The 23,477-nt window shown below is 38.3% G+C and overlaps 1 protein-coding gene across 1 annotated transcript in view; it reads left to right on the forward strand.

Annotated features, from left to right (window-relative positions):
• The window catches only part of MYO1E (myosin IE), a 48,448-nt gene that overhangs the window by 3,637 nt on the left and 21,334 nt on the right, over positions 1-23,477 (forward strand). The window contains exons 5-18 of the mRNA XM_026045731.1: positions 5,786-5,873; positions 7,333-7,422; positions 8,752-8,883; positions 9,305-9,439; positions 10,338-10,470; positions 12,369-12,565; positions 13,571-13,651; positions 14,037-14,123; positions 15,390-15,476; positions 16,562-16,729; positions 17,486-17,571; positions 18,181-18,262; positions 19,341-19,447; positions 22,825-22,923. Coding sequence (XP_025901516.1) covers positions 5,786-5,873; positions 7,333-7,422; positions 8,752-8,883; positions 9,305-9,439; positions 10,338-10,470; positions 12,369-12,565; positions 13,571-13,651; positions 14,037-14,123; positions 15,390-15,476; positions 16,562-16,729; positions 17,486-17,571; positions 18,181-18,262; positions 19,341-19,447; positions 22,825-22,923 — 1,572 coding nt within the window. The remainder of the gene's footprint in view (positions 1-5,785; positions 5,874-7,332; positions 7,423-8,751; positions 8,884-9,304; positions 9,440-10,337; positions 10,471-12,368; positions 12,566-13,570; positions 13,652-14,036; positions 14,124-15,389; positions 15,477-16,561; positions 16,730-17,485; positions 17,572-18,180; positions 18,263-19,340; positions 19,448-22,824; positions 22,924-23,477) is intronic.

Raw genomic sequence — 23,477 nt, forward strand, 5'->3', positions numbered from 1 at the left:
AAAAGGTGTTTTTTTTTTTAATGACAAAATCTGCTATGCTATGTCAGTGATCACTGAGTATTTGTTCTTTTCTAGAGTAATTAGGTACCTTCCGCATTACCTTTAGTTTTGAGTGGAATACTGATTGTAATTTAACAGGAGAAATTGCTTTCTCCAGTAACCAGCTCCAAATACTGGAGTAGCAATAGCTTGAACGACATCACGAGATATGGTTTAATGGCTGTAACAGCCACAGATAGCTACAGATGTTAAATACACTCTCACATTGATTGCATTTAATATATTCTTTTAAAATTTCTTTTTCTTTCTGTTGTAAATAATTGTGCTTTAGTTGCTTTCAGGAAGTTTGCTCCCCTTCAGTCAAAGACTAAAGGGAAGAGATACTAGTGAATTAATTTTGTCCTCATCATTACTCCATTTTAATTATTAGGCTGCAGGAAATGATGGTAGGTATGTGAGATGTGTGAGCAGGGTTGATGGTAGGTGTGTGCGGGTCAGGCAGGTGTTAACTAACCAGACCAGATGCACAAAAGACCGGCAGCTCCCAAGATCCTGCAGCTCTTTGAGTAAACGGATGTTTAGGTAGATGTGTGGCCAATGCTCCAGCATTTGCCACGGACTTTCCCCTCTCTGCCCCTGAAACAGTGGCTTTTAAAAAACAGAAGTACAGTTCTGCCTGTCTGCCTAGCATCCCACAGATGTCTGCTGAGCTTAAGCGGTTTCAACTCAACCTCTGCGTTTCAGTGAACCATAATTTTTCCATGAACGTTTGTCTCATGGGATGTTTGTTTCCTCTTACATTACATTTTATTCTAGGGAGTTTAATCAGAAAGTGGTGATGACTATGGTTATTATAAGATGCAGATCTACTTCTCCTGTTCACAAGTCTAAATTTGTAGTGACTTTGCTGAAAATCCCAAGTAGAAAAGAAGGAACAGAGCAAGTTAGTACAGCAACAGGCCCGGGTTTGATTTTTCCCCTGGATCTCAGGGAACATGCAGGATTGTGGGGAGAGGGATGAGGTATGCAGTTCAACATGACACATCTGCTGGGTCCCCTCCAGCCCGGGGCAGAAAGCACTTTGGGATCCTGTCGAGGATGGACAGATCTGCAGGCCGTGTAGGAAGAGCCCGGCAGAGGGTCCGTGAGGGTCACCTGGGCCTTTGCCACCACACTTAATAATGCACTTAGATCCTGACTCAAAAAGCTCATCCTCTTTAAAGAGCTGGAGTGATAACTAGCAGAGCAGATTCAAAAGAAAATACAGTTTCCAGAATAGAGAGTAACCAGGTATAATCTAATTAAAACAGGAAAAATCTCACCAGACAACCTACCCATGGCCAGGCAAGTGGCCTGTTTCATAGTGCAATAATTGCAGCATATGTGCGGGTATGCTAAGAAAATTATATGTATATGGGTCTCATTACGGCTGGGGAGCAGGGAACTGGTGCGTGTGGCTGCATGGAGCAGCACTGGGCACGGGGCCAGGCCAGGGATCGCTGGGCCAACGTGTTCCCGGGAAGCAGCAGCTCGATCCCTCCTTATATTTAGGTCTGAGGGAGGCCCAGCACATTATTTAAGTCTCTGTTGAATCAGGCCTAGAAGTGGCCGCTGCAGGAGGTTGTTTGCAGCTCTCCGTCTGTGTCAATGGGGCCCTTCTGGACCGGCCATGAAGAGTTTCCCACACAGATCCGGATGCTGGAGGGTGGCAGCCGCAGCTTCCCGCTCCCTCAGCACTGCTGCCCTCCTCTGATGGGGACGGCGGCACTTACAGCTAGTGCTTGTCTGCTGTGTAGCAGTAAACGTCTGTCTCTTCACATTGTTCTTGAATTGTCTTTTCACACTGAAATGTGTGAATGTGAAAATGTCTTTTCACATTTTTCTATCTTTTCACACTGTTCTTCCATACAGTTGAGGGCTTTCCTTTCCCTTTCTTTTCTGTGAATCCTGCCATGAGATGTTGCAGTTACTTTAAAGCATTTTTTTTTCAATTCTTCCTGTTTTCAATTCTAGTTTATGTTCTGTCTCCATAGGGCAATCTTTGGTACAGTAAAGCTAAGTGTGATGGCTGCATACTTGGAAAAAGGCAGTTCAACATCTTAAATATTTCAAAGGCACGTTAAAAGAGAGAGCTTGTATGTCATTTTTTTTTTCAGTAAGGAATTTCTCTTTCACACTGATGACAGTCAAAATTTAATATGAAATTTATAGCCAGCTTCTATATCACAACTTTCCAGAAGGCTCAGATGACTGAACTCTCTAAAACGTATCCAGTACAGAATCCAGCTGGAGATGTGGTTGCGTTTTAATGAGGAAGTGGCATGAACCTAAACCTAACACAGGCAGAAATTTCAGGCAAACAACATTTTTATTTTTTGTAAGTAAAGTTTCTAGATTAAAAATTATCAGTATCATAGTTTACTTTCCATAATTCACTTCTTGCTGTTCTAAGCCATTTAGCATTCCTTCTTCAACTTTTAAGAAACCCTCATACTTTYAAGGTATTTAAAACTATCAAACAAGAAAATGATTTTTTTATCATCTTGCAGTATTSTGGTAGCCTCCGATAGCGAGAGGTATGTGGGAACTTTTCTGCATGAGAATCATTTGCTGGCATTGCCGTAGTTCCCATGTGGCTGATGAGTACCTGAGCTTTGCGGCGAGCAAGATACCATCCGCTCAGATAAAGTTACTTCAGTTCATAAGTAATGTATCAGCATCCTGTTTTATTCTAGTTTAATTGGAGCAATTTACTAGTATTCAATCAATAAACTTTAGAACTGGAGAAAGGTATATGTGTGCATAAATCTAAAGCAAGCTCTGCAAGGCAGTCTTTCAGCCAAATGCATTCAGTGTAAAGAACCACTTAGATCCAAACAGCGACTATCAATAAAATGGAATTAAGTTCCTCTKGATCAATTTCCATGACAGCAGCTGCAGAACAAGTACTAAAAGCTGCACTTAATTTGAACRAAGAGGAGGGTAATTCAGGCATCGAATAAAACTATTGTTTAGAGATTTTTTTTCTGCTCCTATTCTAAGCATTTTTTACTTCACCTCCAGTGCCTCTTCCCTGATGTTGTTCATCATTTGAAAGTAGCCTAGAGGAAGAGCTTTAAAATATCTTCTAACTGAGAAGTGGGCCAGATGTAGATATGACTCTTGGGGTAAGTTCCCAGCTGCAGTTGGTTTTAGCTTGTAGCATGTCAGTATTTGCTGGTATGCTTGAAAGAGCGTAGGAAAATTACATCCCTGTAGTGCACCAAATTGCAGGGGTAGCTGGGTGTCTTTGAAAAGCCAAATTGTCACATGCAGATTTTCTGCATCTCATTCAGGCAGCGTCTGTGACAACTGCCAGTAGCTAGCTGGCAAAATGCTGGTTGACAGCAGTGCAGCCACTGCAGGAGGAGGTTTGCAGCCTGACAGACTATCGAGGCGTCTCTGCGCAAGGGCTCGTGCCAGTTTGGCCTTTTTCTTCTTTCTTTTGTCTCTCTGCTTGTTTGTTTGTTTGCATAGCAAAATAACTACAACAAGGCACTTGAGCAACGTTTGAGAAATTTGGATTTTGTTTTTGTGATAGGTTAGAGGTAGCTGAMGCTGTTTGAAGTCATTCTGAGTCTTAGAGTTAGGCTTCAAAAAAGTATGTGAATATGTATTTTAGGTAGATAATTATGTCTTCTATTTTACTAGRGTAAAGTTCCAGTTCTTTTGGATGTTCTTTTTCTGTAAAATATTTAATAGAATCTAGAAGAAATGTGTTACTTTTTACTGACTGATAAATGATATCTGGTCGTATGCATTTCGTGTTGGGCTCCAGATCTCCTTCTGTATTCTGCTGAGGATTGTATTTATTTATAAACTCAAGAATAGCTTCAGGATATACTGGCTTGTGTGTCTTGTTTTGCAATACAATGAGCAAATTTACTGTTGGCAAATTTTGGTTTGAAGGACTGTTATTTTTAATTCTCCAACTATTGCTGACAGGGACTTCTAAATATAGTTTGACATCCAGCAAACTCAGCCTGTTCCTGTGAATATAGTAGATACCGGTAATAAAGCTTTGCTTCTCCTTTATGTGTGGGAAAAGATGAAGTGGTTTGAATAATAAAAGACATGATGCATACTGTGCTGTGGTCTCACAACATAGTTGAGATGATCAAAAATTGCTTTTTCACATTTTCAAGTTTCCTCTCTGATTTGTACAGCTGCAGTCAAAAGCAGACAAGAGTGTGAAAACGTCCCTGGCAAAAATTCCCTTCAGTATTTTTGCATTGTTAGGAAGCTTTAACGCTGTAAAATAATATTTGCGGCTTGGCAGTTTTGGGGAGCTTGTTTTATATTATGGGACACATTTGGAAATGTCTGCATTACTTATGTTGAGAAGAAGCTATGAGCTGGCATTCTTAGCAAGTCCTTTTGCAGTGCAGGACATGCTGATGTTTCTCTGGCAAATGCAGCAAACTTTGCTCAGGAAAAGATGTGGGCTTGATCTGGATCCAGGAACAAGTAGGTGCAGGATAGAAGAGTCACTATTCACTGTAATTATTCAGAAGTCCAAAGCACAGTTTTCCACACAAGAAAAAAATGTTTCAGATATCACTGAGACATTGAGACAACATGTGTGTTTTGGTCTTTGTGTTACAGTGGTTACTCGGGTCAAGGTTAGTTACTTACAGTCAAAGCCGACTTTCGCACCAAGATTTATGCGAGCCTGGAGCACTTCTGTTGAAACGAGAAGGGCTTTAAGGAAATAAAGTTCTGACGTGTCAGTCTTTTTTTCCCTCTTGAGGAGCTCTTGCTAATAGTGAGAAAGAAAATCTACAAATGTTATAAAATATATTTACCATTGTAATGAATATTTTAAAGGAAGGAAGGAATTATGAAAACTGGTGTGGGATATTAAAACTTCTTGTACCCYGTGTCAAGGGGTACAGGAAAGGGAAGGTAGTTCTTCCGTCATTCAGGATGTGATTAATAATGTCTCATTATTTCATTCAGGAACACCTAAAACAAAGGTGGGCATCTGGCCTGGCATACGCAGCCTGAAATCCCACTGAACTTAAATGGGGATTGTGTTCTCAGCACCCTTGTGCTGTTTTGAGTACCTTGATTTGAGCGTTTTGAGTACCTTGATTTGAGCGTTTTTATTCTCAATTTTATTTTTTCTCAATTAACTTCTCAATATTTTTCTCAATTTACTTCTCAATTTATATTTTTTCCTGCTTTTGAAGTCCAACAGATGTTGGTGTCAATGTGAGATATTTCATGCAAGATTATTTATTGACAAACATATCCAAGTATCAGGCCACAGTCCCTGTCTGTATGTCCCTGTCTGTATGTGACCAACTTACCAATGTATATTTGGTGTATCTTTATTACTTATTTGGTATTTATTTATTATTTATTATTTATTGAGCGTTTGTTTATTAATGGTCTTTTCTAAGGCACTTAATCAGGATTGAACAAGAGAAAACTTAAATAACTCCAGTGAAACCCAGAGTACTTTGCATTCATCATCAGTAATGATTCAGTATGTAGTGGCACATTGGAATGTATCTGCTTGGTAGGAGAGGCAGTTTATTTTTTTCCTTGCAGTTATATTTTCATTTGTTTGTTTCTCACTGGGTCATGGTGCTCTGTTTGTGTCTGACATTTTAAGCTTTCCATAGTGTTCTCTGTGCCGTTGGTGTCCTCGTACCTAGGCAGAGTGGCCTTGTGCGTCTCACTGTGTGCTGCATACCCAACCAGCTAACACAATGTTTTTTATTTCTTTTTTTTTTCACAGCGGGGAAAGCGGTGCTGGGAAGACTGTAGCAGCCAAGTATATCATGAGTTACATCTCCAAAATTTCGGGAGGCGGCCCTAAAGTGCAGGTGAGTTGATCTGGAGTAACGCTGTGGTATGAGCAGGGCCCAAGGGCCAGGGCAGYGAGGCGGCTCCACAGGCCTGCGGGCTGCGTGCGGGACGTCTGTGGAGCCCAGGGGGCTGCACGGGGAAGCCTGAGGGGTTTACTGGTTTCCAGGGTAAATCATGGACATAAGCGGTTTTTAAGTTAAGGGGGTAAAGGCAGTTTAATTACTGCTCTTCACCAGTAACAGCCCTGTTGTGAGAACAACAACCTCCTCTTCAAGGACCTCACTCCAGCTTGGCTTCCTATTGAAAACTGGACTAGTTGTTCATGTTTTTGTTGCTACCGTTATGAGTTGTGTGTATACACTAGAGTGGAAAGAGCAGGAACGTTGTCTGGTTTTATGAGGCAATAGGGTTTCTGAAAGCTAGCTGAAGCAGYAAATAGTTGCTTTTGTTAAAAACTGTATCAGCAATGTCTGCAATCAATATAAGCCTGTTAACTAAAGTCAATGTAGTGAATTAGGCATAACATTCCCTTAATGAAGTTAAATAAGGTCATTTGTTGATGGACAGGCAGTGATAGGTAAGTAGCAGGTACTTGTACATGTTATGTATTTGCCTTGTKGCAGTCTTGATGGTGAGTGTGCTCTTCCTGTTTAGCTTTGAGCAAAAGCAACAGGGGGACATTGTACAGAAGAGCTCAGAAGCTGGAGGAGTGAGCCAGAGAAAGTATGCACTGAGTTATTTTTAGATTTAAGTTTATCATGCTTTACTTCAAAAATAAATATTTTGGTTGATTTAAAAGAAATATCAGATCTTTTTATAAAATAAAAAATACTGTTAGTGGTTACAAAGTAACAGTTGATGAAGTTGACACTGTCCAAAGCATTTCTTTTGAGATGTTCTGGATCTTCCCAACATATCCTGGCGTGCATGAGATCTCTTGAGAAGCCATCAGCTTAACAACATTCCATCTCCTGAAATAAGAGAGAAATAATAGGAGCAGGCTGGTTAATACTATCTAAGCAGCTGGGCAGCAGCCTCACTGATCCTGAGGCAGGTTGTTGAAGCCCTCACCTAGTGCTGCAGTTCACGCTGCTCTGCCTTCACTGCCTGTGGCCTAGACCCTAGGCTCATGTGGAGGAAGGAGGCTGTTTAAGAAAGAACGACAAAGAAAACACTGTTCAGGTTAATGTCTGTGTTGCTTGGCAAGGCAGTAGGCAGAAGTATGAGTTGTTTGCAGCCTTGGCCATTTTGTTTAGTTTAATAGGTTTTCCTTCAGAAATAGAAGCTAGAAACCTCTATGAAAAAAAAAAGGTTTAGATTGTATTCTTTGTCGAGCAAGAGGATTTTTTTCCAAGTGCAGGCGCTCTCGCTTATTTTATGTATAACTGAGGTGTCATGGTTTTCCAGAAAACCTGTAAGGACCTACAAAAACACATATTTCTGAATCTATATTTCTTCTACTTCATAAAATTTTAGCATGTGAAAGACATTATTCTGCAGTCCAACCCTTTATTGGAAGCCTTTGGGAACGCAAAGACTGTACGAAACAACAACTCCAGTAGATTCGTAAGTGCCTTTCCTCTTGCTATTATTTGATTCTTTCAACTTAYGTGCTATAAGATCGCTATTATTCAAGGAGTACTACCAAAGGACTATAAAATGGGTAAGTACAAGTAAAGTATCTTTTAAAGCATAAATTATATTTTGAGAGGCTTTCAGATTGCAGATTTGTTTCTCTTACAGTACATGCTTGTCACAAGTTATTTTTCAACTACTCAATCCATAAGCAAATAGCTTTCCAGCAACAAACTGGCCTGTTGGTCTGTTTTCATGGTCAGTAATTTAGATATAGTAATAAGTTTGATTTAAAAAAAAAAAAAAAAAAAAAAAAAAAAAAAAAAAAAAACAGATGAAGTCATTCTTAGTCTTGATTAATGGGAAATGTTTGCTAATTACTTTCAATTTTCCGTTATTGTGAAATAAGTGTTTATTAAATAACATAGTGTTGACTGAGTGAGTTTTGAAAAGCTACACAGAATTGGAAGGAAGGAATGGTATACAATTTGTATAAAATGGAGTGGCAAAATCACAGTACAAATCTGAGATTAATTCTGGTTAGACAAAGTTCCGTTTGCTAAAAGTGGAATTACATCCATTAGCAGCTGTAAGGAAACTAAGCCCTTTTTTTCCTGTTTTTGGGACTCTTTGGAAAAACAGACAGTATATCTACCTTTATACAATATCATATAAATATCTTGATGACATTTAAAACATGAGTGCTGCATTTTGTAGATGGAGAAAATTGTAAAGCTGTCATATTCTTTCTCCTAAAAGCTCACTATTGAAGTCGGCAGTCAGATCAGTAACAATGAGGATAAAAGCTAATTAATCTCTTGGTTTTCCATTACTTTTGACCATTTTATTATGCAAAGCTAATGGAAGAGTTTATTTATAACATGCTTATCAATGCAATTAATGTCTCTCCAGAAGAAAAAAATACTGGCTTTCCTCATTTCCAAGCAGAAGCCATGTTTGCCATTGATCATAAGCCTGTTAAATTTTCTTCGAATGTGGGTATCTCTTATGATTTCATTCACACTGAGCAAGACTTTCAGCAAGAGAAAGAAGCCACTTGCTTTCTCTCTACCTTTGCCTTAATGTATCATGTCTTATCCTGAGTCTAGTAGTGTATAAATGGACATGGAAAGAAAGATATTTGATATTTTAAGAATAGAGGCTTAATTAAGCCTTAATTAAGTCTTGAAGCGTCTAAATTTATGTATCCGTAAAGAATAAATAACCTAGTAAGCCCGCTTAAGACACACTATATCAAGTACTTGATTGCAAATTATTATTTACTAATCATTCAACAGCTTCTATAATTATTTACTGCAGGGGAAATACTTTGAAATCCAGTTTAGTCCAGGTGGAGAGCCAGATGGTGGGAAAATTTCCAACTTCCTCCTGGAAAAATCTCGAGTCGTCATGAGGAATCCTGGAGAGAGGAGTTTTCACATTTTTTACCAGGTCAGAAGGGTATATCTTTTTTATCAGCTATTATAAATAAATGTTAACGTTTTTTCGCTGTGTTGAAAAGTCATTCTCAACACAATGAGACCACTGAATGCGTATTCAAGAAGATAATTTGGTTATCACTGGAAAGCTTGTTAATGTGGTAGGACACTGTCTAATGCAGATCTATCCAGATGTCTTTCAGTTCTAGAAAAAAAGTAGTTAAGCATTGCAGTGGCTGAGCTCGGAAATTCGTAGTGGATGCCCAAATGGAAAAGTCCGTTTTAATGTAGTAGGAAGTGAAAACTTTCCAACAACTTTTATTTAAAATAATTTTTTAACTGGTCTATATAATTACACCTTCTGCTCTGGAATTCTGTAGCACGGCTTGGAAGGTAATTACATGATATCTAATTTGGTGATTTTGGTTTTGCAGCTAATTGAAGGGGCCTCCTCAGAGCAAAAAAGCAGTCTTGGCATCACCAGTATGGACTACTATTACTACCTGAGCCTCTCTGGGTCCTACAAGGTAGATGATATCAATGACAAATCTGATTTCCAAGAAACTCTGGTGAGTTTTTGGCTCGCTCTCTCACTGGTTTAGCTGTGGATATATGTTAATTCCACTGTCCATTTTTAGCAAAGATGTTGATGTGTGATTGGAGGAATGAGAAATTCATGCAGCTGCAACAATTACATTTTACCCTGAAGAGCTTTTCCTTTGTGGCAGCCTTGAGAAGATAGCTGTCAGTCTTTAGATTTATAGGCCTTTTAAACATATTTGTGTTCTCTTTGCACTCCTTTCAGAAAGGTAGAGTTGTACTAGAATTTCACTGAATGCAGATGAACTGCATATTTGGAATCTGCAGCATAAAAATGTGAAAATGCAACRCAGTGAAGAACTTGCGTTGAAAGACGGGGGGGAAAAGTGGTAGTGTTAACCAGATTCTTACTGGTGGCTGCTCTCTTCTGTGTTTGAAAGCAGCATAATTAAAAATGCTGGGAAAGGGGAATTAGAAAACATAGATCRGGTCATCTAATACAGCTTTGCATTTGTTATTCTCAGCAGATGAAATATCTGTGCAGAAAGATTAGAATTATTATATCTTGAGTTCACTGTTTTCCATTTTGCAGTGAAATAATGAATTTTCTCAGTGGCACAGAGAAAGCCTGATGTTCATTGTTCAATAACTTTAATTAGTCCAGAATTTMATTTGCTAACCACATATTTTATATGCTTTAGATATTCCTTTACATATTTACTGGAAACAAAGTATGCCATCTATAACTCCTGAAACATCAGTGCAGACTAATGAAGATTAGTTGTCTTAAGAATTCTTCTTTTGAAGAATTCTATTTCTTTAATCAACTATTAAAAAAAACCAACCAAACAAACAAAAAAAAAACCCCTTGTTGGAACAGCTTCTTTGACTGATGCAGTGTTGATTTTTCTTTTTTTTTCTTCCCAGCATGCCATGAATGTGATTGGGATCTTTGCAGAGGAACAGGCATTGGTACTGCAGATAGTGGCAGGAATACTGCATTTGGGAAATATCAGCTTCAAAGAAGTTGGCAACTATGCAGGAGTGGAGAGTGAAGAGTGTAAGTACCTCTGGAAGCTGTTATAGAATTAGCAATGGGCTGAAACCCAGATGGCATGAGGTGAGCTGTAGTCTTGAACTCCTTCTCTAAATACGGTGCATCATTTTTTCATGGTGCAAGGCTGTAAATTCAAAGTCTCTTCCAAAAACAGTATTGGGAGTGAGGCCCCTGTTGCTCTTGTACAATTCCATTGTCTTAATAAGAACATAATTTTGCATTTTGAATTTAAGGAATTTTTCTCCAGCTTTTGAGTATGAAATAATAGCAATTGTGAGAAATGTCATCATCTGTAGGACCAAATTGTGAGAAATGTCATCATCTGCTCTTGTGCTTGAATACATTTGTAGTTGAAGAGATTTTCTTAATATTTATACTAATTATTTGTTGCAAATCATTCCAAATACTATTCTGGATGGATGTTCTGCACAAACCATTCCTCATTAGGATTATTTTCTATTGAAAGATCCATATCCTACCTTTATTTTAAACTTTCTGAAAACCTAAGAAACAAACCTAATCTTTTTCAGTCTTTCTTCATAGGTTCTGCTTATAGCTTTCCCATAATGACATTATTGATAATTATCCTTGCAGGATTTTTTTTTTCGGTTACACATATGCCCTACTTTATTGTAATATCTGGACCATATATCATACAGGCCTTGACATTCTTAAAATACCAGATTATTTTCTCTAGTTAAGACACATCAAATCAAGCTCAGCAGTGCTTCCTGTCCATCAAATCAGTAATACTGTGAAGAAGGAGTTTCTGAGAATACCTATGGAATAACAATATGTATTATCTTGCTTTCTTCATAGATCCTTACAGTAATACCTACAGATACACTACCAGAATAAATAATGAACCAGTATTTGGACTACAATTCCCCACATTGTTTCTTGCTTTTTAAAGGATAAGATAAGACTTGTCCTTTTCCTGTGCTCTTCATCAGCACAGGTTGCCAGTTCCTCAGCTTTGATTACCAGTGCCCTAGGATAAATTTAATCAGCCTGTCTTGATTGTAATTAATAGGATTTCAGAGAGCTGGGAGGGCTTTTTGCAGTTTTAAAAATACTTGGGAGCTAGTGTACTAAAAGGTTGAAAGAAGCATGTTTTAGAAGTACAAAGCACAAGTGGCAGCTGCCTAAGTGATTATTTGACATCCTCTTCACAGCAGGAGAGTGGAGCACTGGAATATCGATGAAACCTTGTTAGAGGATTATGTAGTTTAGTGGCAGGGCAACAGGAGCTTCCAGAGATGCCCTTGGGAGCTATTTCTATGCTTTCAACCAGATTCTATTTTTTCATTCCTTAAGGTGTGTAACACTTGTAGCTGACTTCTGGTAGAAAAGCTTAGAAAAGCAAAGAGTTCTGACCTTGTGGTTCCTCACTGCAGGGATATCTTTTTTTGCTCTGCTTTAGTACAAGAGAAAACAGAATTTGCACGGCACTTCAAGAAGCAAGGAATTATAAAACAAACAAACAAAAAATGCAAGCCAGTTGAAGCTTTTTGCAAATTATAAATTAGAAGAGAAAAGGGAGATTTGGAGATGGTTATCAGTATTGTTTCTGTCCTGCATTTTAAATATATGCTCTTTTACAAAGAAATTACAGTGGTGTCAGTTTTATTTGTTGTATGAGTTCTATATCTTATTTCTAGCTCTTCTGACAATAATTTGTTTGAACCACAGAGTTCAAAACTCTGATATAAGTAAAGAATTGAAAATTCTTGTGGGGAGCTTAGGGAAGTTTTTAAGATGTAAATCCCTACTCTTTTGCTTTTAAGCCACATCTCATGAGATTTATTACTGCTGATTATTATTTGAGATATTGTGGAGTTTCTTATTTTGCTGAATTTAGTCTGTAAATCATAATCTGGCAACCCTAATCTTTCTGGCAGTTTTGGCTTTCCCTGCATTCCTCCTGGGAATTAACCAGGACCGCCTAAAGGAAAAACTGACCAGCAGGCAGATGGACAGCAAGTGGGGAGGCAAGTCCGAGTCCATCAACGTAACCCTAAACGTGGAGCAGGCCTGTTACACCAGGGATGCGCTGGCCAAAGCCCTTCACGCCCGTGTCTTTGAYTACCTGGTGGATGTAAGTTGAATTTGATCATTGGGAGTGCAGTGTGGGAAAGCACATTGGGAATATTTCTTGCTATCCATCATCTCCTCCRTCTCATATGCTCCTTTACACTCCTTGGCCTGTCCATTAGCAGGAGCACTGAGGAGTCCAGTGGGAATAGGATTGCACATACCAAATGCCAGGCACTGGCTAGAAGACAGCTGCTTATACCCTTTCCAAAGGTGTGAGTGGATGAGCCTCCTGTCACCACTGTCCTGTATGGGATCCTGACATTTCCTCCTTTCTGCCAGCATCCATACTTCTCTGAAGCTAGGATTTTGCTTTATGCTATATTGTTAAGCATTTTCAGATGAGCAGAATTGCAGTGGGTTATGTTTCTGGTCCCTCGCTGGCTTTTTCCCTCTCCTGATGAGAAGTCCCTTCAGCACCCCAGTGCTGGGATGTCTCAGCAAATGCTGGTCTCTTTGCACCTGTTCTCCATGCTGGAGGAGAGCCTGACCAGGCTGTGCTTGCAAGGGGAAGCTCTAGCTTTCCCCACGGGAGCAGAGGGCTGTTCTGCAATCGCAGCGTGGGTGCTTCAAAAGCCCCTTCGTCATGACAGCTCCGTAATTCTTACTAGGTGTCTGTGTCACCACCATTGACACTGCAAGAGAGAGGAGTCATGTCCTCATCTGTAGAGTGCCACAAATATAAAATTTACAGATCTTCTTTGAGCGGAGGGAAGCTGCTTTTTCTTTAACCAAGTAGGTTACTTGGAGTGCAAAATAGTTTCTACAAACAGTGCTCAAAAACTCATGAAGTTTGAAAACAGTATCCTGTACTGTTCATTTCCTAGCTCTTAGTAAGAGCTTTTTATTAAAGTAAAAGACACTATTACATACATTTGTATTCTTTTCAAATAAGTTATTTTTTCTGAAGTACTGAATTTCTTTAATAGTACAACAATTTCATGATAAGGATATGTAATGCAAGGATATCTACCATGCTATTTTACATTCTGTGTTTGTTCTTTATTAGTCSATTAATAAGGCTATGGAGAAGAACCACGAAGAATATAACATTGGTGTCCTTGATATTTATGGCTTTGAAATATTTCAGGTAAGGCAATGCAAAAGGCAGTTTTTGAGCTGATCTGAGCCAAGATTTTATTCTTGTTACTTAAGGGGGTGGAGGGAGAAAAAAAAACCCAGTGGCCAGAGGCTAAGCAAAGAAAAAAACCAAGCTTCCTGGACATTCAATACTCACTAATAATGTCTCACTCAATAAACATGAAATACTGAAGCAACTTCAAAGGAATTAGGTCACTGATCTTTATTTTGAGATCTGAGATTATGCAGAAAGACTGTAAAATCAACAACCCATCCATCATTGAAAATATTCCTTTGAAGCTTCTCCTAATATTGCTAGCAGAAGAACTAGCAACTACTGTATATAGAGCATTAGACTAATTTGTTTGKTTTTTTTTTCTTTTCCTGTATTGTAGAAAAATGGTTTTGAACAGTTCTGCATCAACTTTGTTAATGAAAAACTGCAGCAGATTTTTATTGAACTGACACTGAAAGCAGAACAGGTAATCAGACATTTATTATTTTTGAATTCATAAAATGAGTCGTTGCCTTTTCATTTGGTGGAAAATTGAGGTTTTTATCATCTGGTAACAATCAAATTTGCCTTGTTAAGCAAGACAAAGGAAAAAGGTCTTTGCTGTTGGCTAGCCCTAAAAATGTAAACCACATCAGTTTCAGACATGCTCCAGAACGGCAGTACAGAAGTCAGTCCCTCATACRGTTTGCTAACCAGTCATATGACTCTGCCCAGCCTTGCTGCACACCCTGACTCATTGACAGAAGTGGAAAAGTGCAGCTTGCTTCTATCCCCCTGCTTTCATTGGCCGTGGCAGTTAAGCAGGAAAACACTACTTAGCTTCCTCCACACCCATTTTGCTCCTTTTTTTTTTCTTTTTTAAATGAAATATATCACTGAGACAAGTGCTTTTGAAAGTATTTGCATTTCTGTGCTCACAGTCTCTTTGCAAAAATAAAATCTCATGACATGGATGYGAGCTGCTGCCTGGGGAAGCAGAGCAGGCAGCTGAGAGGAGCTTTGTGTGTGGTGGGAGCCCACGCCTGGCACCAGCTTTGGGACAGTGTTGGCAAGAATGCCCTTACACAAGTGCCTTTGTATAAAAATAACTGATCGGTGCAGATGAGCACGCAAATGACCTGTTAAGCATCTAGCTAGACTCTTATGTTTTGAACTGAGACATTTTAAATAATCAGATTTATTTATATCTCTATTTATTTAATTTTAGGTCAATCTCTAGTTGTCCTTCTGGTTACAGTAATTCCATACAGAAATAAAAAGTAGGGCTGCATCTCCATTTCATATATACTTCTGTGTGTGCTGGTTTGGGGGGGAGGGTCTGATCTTTAATCTGCATGCCACAACTCTCATTTTTAATATAGTTCTAAGGATACAAATGCTTAGCTGCATTATCAAGACACTGTAAAACCCGTTTCGTTGCTCTTTGTGAAATGCTTCACAATTTACTGATTAAAAAAAATCCTGCTCTTTTCAGTACTATTCAAGGGCTATGAATGACACAAGATGCGTGGGGAGAACAGAGAAGGATTTTAATTCAGCTCTTTGGCAGTAAATAGCTGGATTTAGCTTTCGTATTGGTTATTTACCTCCACAGACACACTAAGGAGTCATAAACCTGGCAGCTCTTCCCCAGCCCGAGTAGTGCAGAGCTTGTGTGCACCTTGCACGCTGTAAATCTGCGGCTGCTCCCCTGCTCCAAGAGAATAGCTGTGTCTTTCTTTTTACTTCACAGGAAGAGTATGTGCAAGAAGGAATTAGATGGACACCAATAGATTACTTCAACAACAAAATAGTGTGTGACCTCATAGAGAACAAAGTGGTAAGTGTTTGGCACAAACATAGATGGAAAAAACAGATGATTTTTCTCTAAAGTAATTGGGCAAGTGCTTTGCTGTCGAACATTTATGGGAGAAAATGCAAATCCTGTTGTTCAGTATCTGAGTCATGCAAAGCCTATATATAAATCTTATATAAGATATCTTATAAGGGCTATAAGATAGATACATGTTATATAAGGTATTGGCCAAAAACATGGTTGAAAAATCATATGGATAAAAATAAAATCACTAGTTGGAAATTGAAACTTTATCCTTCTAAATTTATCAAGGACTTTACGATGTGTAAGTGTAGCTCAGAAGTCCTCCCTGCCCTGAAAAGTCTATTTCAGCTTGGGGAAGCTACAGTACCAACTTCCTTTTAAGRTATTGTAGCAAATTAAACAGGTGAAAACAAAATATTTGGAAATTTTATAGATTAAAAGAATGATACTTCTTTTGCTCCAAGGAATGTTCTGTAGTTTAGTCTTTATAGTATAACCTGGCATGCCAACAAATGTTGAGTTATCGAACAGTCTTTTGGGACAGAAATTTTGTTTTGATTTTCAGRTAGTCTTCTGTCTTTAACTGTAGTTAAATAAAATGGTGACTTGTGCTTAACACCTCTTGAGATTTTTGTCTGTCTGCATCCTCTGATAAGGATAAGGACTGTGTTTGTGTCACAGTCTTAGATAGTTAAGTTGMGAGTTGTTAAACTGCAAGCTGAGAATTTAAATATTTAACATGTGTGTGCGTTTTGCTGGAATAAGAAAGGGGATTACGTTGTGAAGTACTTATAGACTAACCTAGATAACTATTTTTGAAAAGCAGTCCCTTTCCCTTACGTTTCCCGCTCTGTCACCAGTGTTCTGTGAACCAGCATCTCCGCCTAAATTATTTGCCTGCTCAYGTCAGTACTAATCTCCACTGTGAGCTCTTCTGAGTACAGGGAATTCTTCCTGCTGAGTCCTTTCTCCAGTGCTTTTGTAGTAACCAGTTTTCTTTTTTTGAGGGTTGGATGAGGGGAAGGGGCAGGCATCATACTCTTACACTTCGTTCTTGCTATTCTTGTTGTCTCTGCTGTGTTAAGAATCCCCCAGGCATTATGAGCATTTTAGATGATGTATGTGCCACGATGCACGCGGTGGGCGAAGGAGCTGACCAAACACTCCTGCAGAAACTCCAGATGCAAATTGGGACTCATGAACATTTCAATAGCTGGAACCAGGGGTTTATCATTCATCATTATGCTGGAAAGGTAATGTGGCAAATCAGCACTGACATCTACCTTATGTGTTTTTAAAGAAAAGGAACAGTACTGAAAYGGAAGGGAAGGTGTTACTATCTCCATTGATTTTCAAGTAGCCAAATTATCTCAGGAGGCAATCTGGAAAGTTTAGAACAAATAAGCCCTTATATATGTTCCTGGTTAGGAGAGAGGAATCTAGGCCTTGCTGCTAGCAACATAGTAGCTCAACCTGAATATTAAATTTATGTAATGAATAAGTGCCTCTAATCCTTTATTAATGAAGAAAATATTAATTTCCTAATTGATTATAATGGTAATAGGTTAAAAGGATTCAGCTAGGAAAAAAAATTCCTTAAATGATGGTATACCAATAAATCTTAAATAATTATGTACAGTTCCAGCTTATTTAGGTGTATTTCTCAGAGTATTCATGACATTCTAATGCTGCCGTATTAGATAACAATGAACAGTTGTGCAAAGTATTTTTCTTCTATATAATTCAATATTAAATTGAATTCACTTGTGCTGTGTTCCATTGACTAGTTTTATAATATTATTTTCAGTATAAACACATCCACATAAGTATGTYTGTTGTGAAAGATTTACATGATATATACAATGACTTATTAATGATTGTTGTATCTTTAAGTAATATCAGCCTAACCAAAAAAGATCAGAAAAATTATTAGAGAGGATGTAATTTAAACTTCTTTAATTATTGGGTTCTTGACTTACCACAATCAACCAATTTCCACCTTGGCCCAGGTATCTTATGATATGGATGGATTCTGCGAGAGAAATCGTGATGTTCTTTTCACGGACTTGATTGAACTCATGCAGAGCAGTGATTTGTACGTAAGCAAAATTTGCTAAAAACTAAGACTAATCTATTAGTTCGGATGGATGCAGAGGGCCTAACTTCCCCCCCTACTTTCCTACTTGTGAAATCATTTGCATAAAAGTGGAAATAAACATCAGCAAAGAGCAGTTTATAGAACAGTGCTGTAGAACAATATCCCTTGCATTTCACTTGATCATCGTTTTCTGCAAGTCTGAATGAATATGTAAGGTGCCACAGTCTGAACCAAATGGTTTAACRATAGCTGTTAAGGAGCTGAACAAGGCCCATCAGTGCTGTCTCAGAGAATGTATTAAGCAGCACTTTTTTTGTTGTTCACTTTAATTTCTAAGTGCTTGTTTCTCTGAGTCTGGAACTTGGATATTATGTTTCTAAGGGCTGACTTAAATAGAGCAAAATCTTTATGCTGATTAAAGCTCTTGGAAGATACTAATCTTTAGCTAGACTTCATATACCTTCAACTTAGCATAGCTAGCTAGCTATACTCTGCTCAACTACGAACTCTTAATAATATATTCCAAGCTCTTAATAATATATTCCATAACATTCCTGCATTGAATTGTCTTTCTATACCAACACTATTGTATTGATTCTTTTCTAGACCCTTTATAAAGGCTTTGTTTCCCGAAAACCTCCAAGCAGACAAGAAGGGCCGTCCTACCACTGCGGGCAGTAAAATTAAAGTATGTTTAGTTTTGCTAAGTGTATGCCTGAGTGCACATATATATATATATATATGAAATTAAAAATAGTTTGCTTTTTTCACTGTCTACACATTTTAAAAGATGGACCTAAGGGCATGCTGATAGCCAAGTGATACACTATGTGAGCTGTTAGACTCCCATTTGTCGAGCATCACTGTTCATTAAACATTTTGTCTAGTTGTATTGTGCAGCAATTGTTGATTTCCAAGTGGGCAGTTGTGGCAGTGATAATAGTACTCGCATGTGCATCCTGAAAGAGCTCCTTCACTCAGTCATTTGATGTCCTACAATTAACAGATAATTAATCTCTGTACAGAGCAGCAGTTCAGCCAGGCGTAATCTGATGCCCATTAAAGTCAGAGGGTCTTCTGTTGAACATAATGCACAGGCACCAAATGTTTATGTGGCTTTTCTGAAGACCAGCTATGGAGTAGATGCGTAAAGGACTTGCTTGCAGAATTTGGAAAACTTTTTCTCAGCCTCTTTCTTCATGTTTCATTTTATAGTCAAGTTCATCAGATGCAGTCGGTTTAACACATGGCTCCATGTTTTAATTTATTAGTTTAAATATTATGAGGCCTAGAGAAGCGTGTCACCAGAGTAGAACTCCATGTGATTCTATTTCCAGATAGGGTGTTGATTTTCTTCAAAAGAATAAAATGATTTGATAGAGCAAAGATAAATTTGAAAAAAAAATACACAAAGAATGGACAATAAGGTAAGAGAGCRGAAATAAAAAAAAGTCAATGTAAAGAAATCTAGAATGAAAGCAAAGATGTTACTGATTACTGATTATATTACTAATTTCCTCCCTCATACCTTACACAGATTAACTGTATGTGTTCTAAATGTATGTCATTTCTGCACAGAGCTTTCACACGATTAGGGGAGAGTCTTTCTAAGCTGAAATGCATCTCTGTGCTAGCATAGTTGTACGTTACCCCAAGACATGGTGGGTGACATACAGAATGAATCAGAAGATGGCTGATAACTTTTAGAAATACCTGTGGTTTAACCTGTTCCCCTCAGATCCTAAAGTTTTTCCTCAATTTTACAGAAACAAGCAAATGACCTTGTTGGCACCTTGATGAAATGCACACCCCATTACATCCGCTGCATCAAACCCAATGAAACAAAGAAGCCTCGAGACTGGGAGGAGAGCAGGTAGGAATTAATCAGAGGACGTGGTGGGGCAGAACAAGATATTACAGAAAATTTCCAGAAAAAAACTGCACTGTCAGACTTCTTCCATGACTTCTCCTAAATTCTCAACATTACCTGTGTTTGCTTGCTTTAAATCAGCAGTTAATATAAGCAGTTCTTATTTTTTTTCCCTTTCAGTTAAGGATAATCAAAATTTGCAGAATGTGCCAGTAACATAACTGTTAAAGACTGAGATTTCAGTGCAGAGTTCACACACCAAGCACCATGAACTCTAAGTTTTGCTTTGTTCTTCACAAACACCAGGCAGCTGAAAGACAGTATGATGTCTAAGTTTGCTTTTATGTATCAAAAGAGGTTCAAAGAAAAGTTTAAAAAGAAATTCAACAACTACCAGGAAGTATCCTATATCAAAAAAAGGGAAGATATTTTTTAGCAATCACTTGAGTATTGTAGCAATTGGTTATATAGACATAAAACAGATGCCTTAATCAGTTTGGTTTATTGAATCTGCTTCAAAACATTTTTTAAAACTGTGTAGTGTTTTATAGTATCATCGTGTTATCTAAGAAAAAAWATATTTTTTTCATTGGGAGGAAGGCTACATTATTTAACCCTAAAATATATACACCAAGCACTTTTGGTTTTAGTAAAAGTGCTGATACAGTAATTTGTTATTTTCATCACAGCAAAACAGTTTGCTGAGTCTGATAAAGAGCATTCCTGACCACATCACACCCCCAGAACTCACTCCTGCTGTTTGGCACACGGGCAAGCACCATTAATGCATTTGCAGAGAGCACTTTGAGGAGCCACAGTCAGGGCTGTGCCTGGAAAATGTCATTTGGGTCCTGACATTAAATGCAGCCTCTCTTCACTGGCCATCCCCATAAACCACCGAGTTTCTCACTGAAACCAGGGCCACAGGAGGAAAAAGGAGTCTAGAAAAAAGCATGTCTAAAACCTGTAACAAAAGAAAAAGCTATAAATAATTGAGAAGCTTTTTAAATCAATCATTTACATATTGGAAAACAGGCCTGGGGTTGTGGAAAGGGTTGCTGGGGAACAGAGGAAACGAGCAAACAAAAGGCTCATGCTGACAAGTGGCCAGCGGTCAGGAAAGCCGCTTGGGGCTCACATGGGCAAGAGTTCTCCTGGTCTCACCAGAAGGATGGTGTTTGGCAAGCGCAGCAGTTGCTGATGCTAAAGTACAGATACGGGACAAAGAATTTTTAAGTATCAAAATCAGACACAAACAGAAGTTTTTCTTATGATAGTGAACTTGCATCCCTGTTTAAAAATAGTAACATTCTCTCCCTTTCCAAACTATTATCAATGCTTTATATCAAGAGCTCAGTACAAATTTTCTCTAGCATTGACAGTGGTGGGGAAAAAAAAAAAAAAAAAAGATTTCATTGTAAGTATCTAGCAACTTGCACTTCAGTTGGATTCTGCAGTTTCCTGATTTCACTGTGAGAAAGTTCTGGGATGGAAGAAAGATAAGACAGAATTGAGCAGGGGCGGCATTTTGTGGAACATTGGTTTAGTGGATTTTTTTAGTTGTTTTTTTCTCCTGTGCTCATTTTTTTTTGTTCTATGCACATGCTTTAGTACTTAAAATTGACTGGGGTAGTTTATATAGATAATCTGCTGTGGTAACAATTTACCCATCTGTGAAAATGCTGCTCTTGAATAATGGTAAAGATTTTTTTWTTATTATTATTATTTTTACTTAATTGCTTCATGCCCCAAGCAGCTATGTCTTTCCAGGTTCACATTGAATAATTTCAGGATATTTAGCACTTTAAGATAGCCCTTGATGAGTACCTAGACTTTGTATAATACTATTATATACTATAATACAGCTATTAAAAAAAATGGGGCTGTTCCTTGAAATGTGTTTTTGTTCGGATGCTGGCACAACTACTTGGCCTTGTGTTCAAAACTGCTGCATTAGCTGAATTCCCAGACCCTGACCTGCTTGAGGTTGAGGCCTGGAGGAAGATTTTTCAAGACTGCCTTTTCTCCAAAAAAAAAAAAAAAAAAAAAAAGGAAAAACAGAATACTGTCTCAAATTCTCTGTTGCTGGACAGTAGTATTGGCAGGATGGTAAGAAAAAGGGAGTAATACTGTTGCTTTAGTGCATTCTTCCAGATGTGAACAGGAGGGAATGCTATAAACAGGAAAATGTATTTTTGACTGTCAACTTTCTACTGTTACTGCCCTGGCATTCTTGGAGTAGGCACAAAACATACGTCTTTATTCCTTGAACACCATAAGATTCAAGTGTGCAATATTTTTATTGAGTTTTAGGAAGAGCACTTATTAAATACAGAACTTCTAGGTTTTCTTTAAAATACAAAATGGTTGGAGGGCTTCTAGCAGTTGTAGCATGGCATTTCAAAAGTTTTTCCCCTTTATACTGCAACTCATGTAAAAGGAATGTCTCAAGAAAAGAAAAAATAAATCAACAGTCATTACCCTTTACAGCGAATATAACCTTTCAAAATAGCTAGAGATGTAACAGTGAATTAACAGCCTTAGAGGGTTAAAGAATGGCTCTGTCATAAATACTGTTTGTTGGACTTACAGGACTGAAATCTTGACAGCTTTCACCTTTCTGAGAAAGGTAGAAGCTTCTGTGCTTCATCCTCCATGAGAGCAGCCATAGAACCCCCCAACCACCACATTTCTGAATTTCAGATTTATAAACTATCAGAGTGTCTTCCAGCCACATGCCTTAGATGAGAAAAGAAAATGCAAAGAGCAGCAGCAGTCATCTGTCAGCAGTGAAGTTAACTGAAATTAAGTTCCCAAGCATTAAAAAGTAGACTAGCAGGATATTTAAGAAAGAATGTCAAATATGTTCCACAATTCCCAAAACAGAAAAGGAAACGTCAGAAGGCAGGCGTTTCTTTTATTTTTTTCCTGCTTTGGAATTTATGGTTGTTGCGGTTTGAAAGCAGGCATGGGGGAGAATTAATTTGATAAGAGATGAATCCCCTTATGTTCCAGCTGCTCCTTAGAGGTTAGAGGGACTAAGGGTGGCTGGACTCAGCCCTTCTCGGGGTGGGGCAGAACCTTCTCAGTGGTGGCCAGCGATGGGACATGGGGTAATGGGCAAGTTGAAACATGGGAAGCTCCCTCCCCATATGAGGAAGGTCTTCACTGTGAGGGTGACAGAGCCCTGCAACAGGCTGCCCAGAGAGGTTGTGCAGGCTCCTGCTTTGCTCAGTGAATGTTTATACTATGCAGTATATCTGTTAATATGCAAGAATATGTGGAGTCATATACCTGTATAAGAATTTTGGTAGAGACATTAAACATTATATGAACTTTAAATGAGACAGACTATAATCTTACTKTATTGATGTCTGCAGGGTAAAACATCAAGTAGAATATTTAGGTCTGAAAGAAAATATTCGAGTAAGAAGAGCTGGCTACGCCTACAGACGGGTCTTCAAGAAGTTTTTGCAGAGGTAGGATAATACTCATTTTGAAATACTACAACACAGTGGTTTACATGATGATGAGAAAAACAAAAAGCTGAAAGTTCTTAGTATTTCTCTTTTCTTACTAACCTTCATCCTTTTCCTGTTTACATAATGCTGGGGATCCAGGTTCTATAGATTCTCTTTTTAAACTAACTTGTTGTCTTTGAAAGGCAAATTTACAGGAACAAAAAAGATAGATTAAGGTCTCAGCTCTTCTTTTAGTGTTATAAGAAGGTTCTTCAAAGTTAAAAAGAATTAAACCTACGAGAGGGGGAACTTGAGTTGAGCTGTGTATTATTGGAATCTGAACGTCTAGCTGCTAAGCTTTTAAATTGCTGCAGCTCTCCAACATGACAGAGGAAGGGTAGAGAAATGTAGGCCTGCCTTTCAAGCACTCCAGTGAGCAGAGTAATATATTAGCTTAAATTGCTCATGTTATATCCTCATGCTGGTGTTCAAACAGCTGGAAGCAGTAAGAACTCAAACCACTGCAGCTGTTCACTGAGTGAAAACAAGTCAGCACTGTGTGACACCCAGTC

Source organism: Nothoprocta perdicaria, unplaced genomic scaffold (assembly GCF_003342845.1).
Source record: "Nothoprocta perdicaria isolate Ctin4 unplaced genomic scaffold, notPer1 scaffold_41, whole genome shotgun sequence".
Classification (NCBI taxonomy): domain Eukaryota; kingdom Metazoa; phylum Chordata; class Aves; order Tinamiformes; family Tinamidae; genus Nothoprocta; species Nothoprocta perdicaria.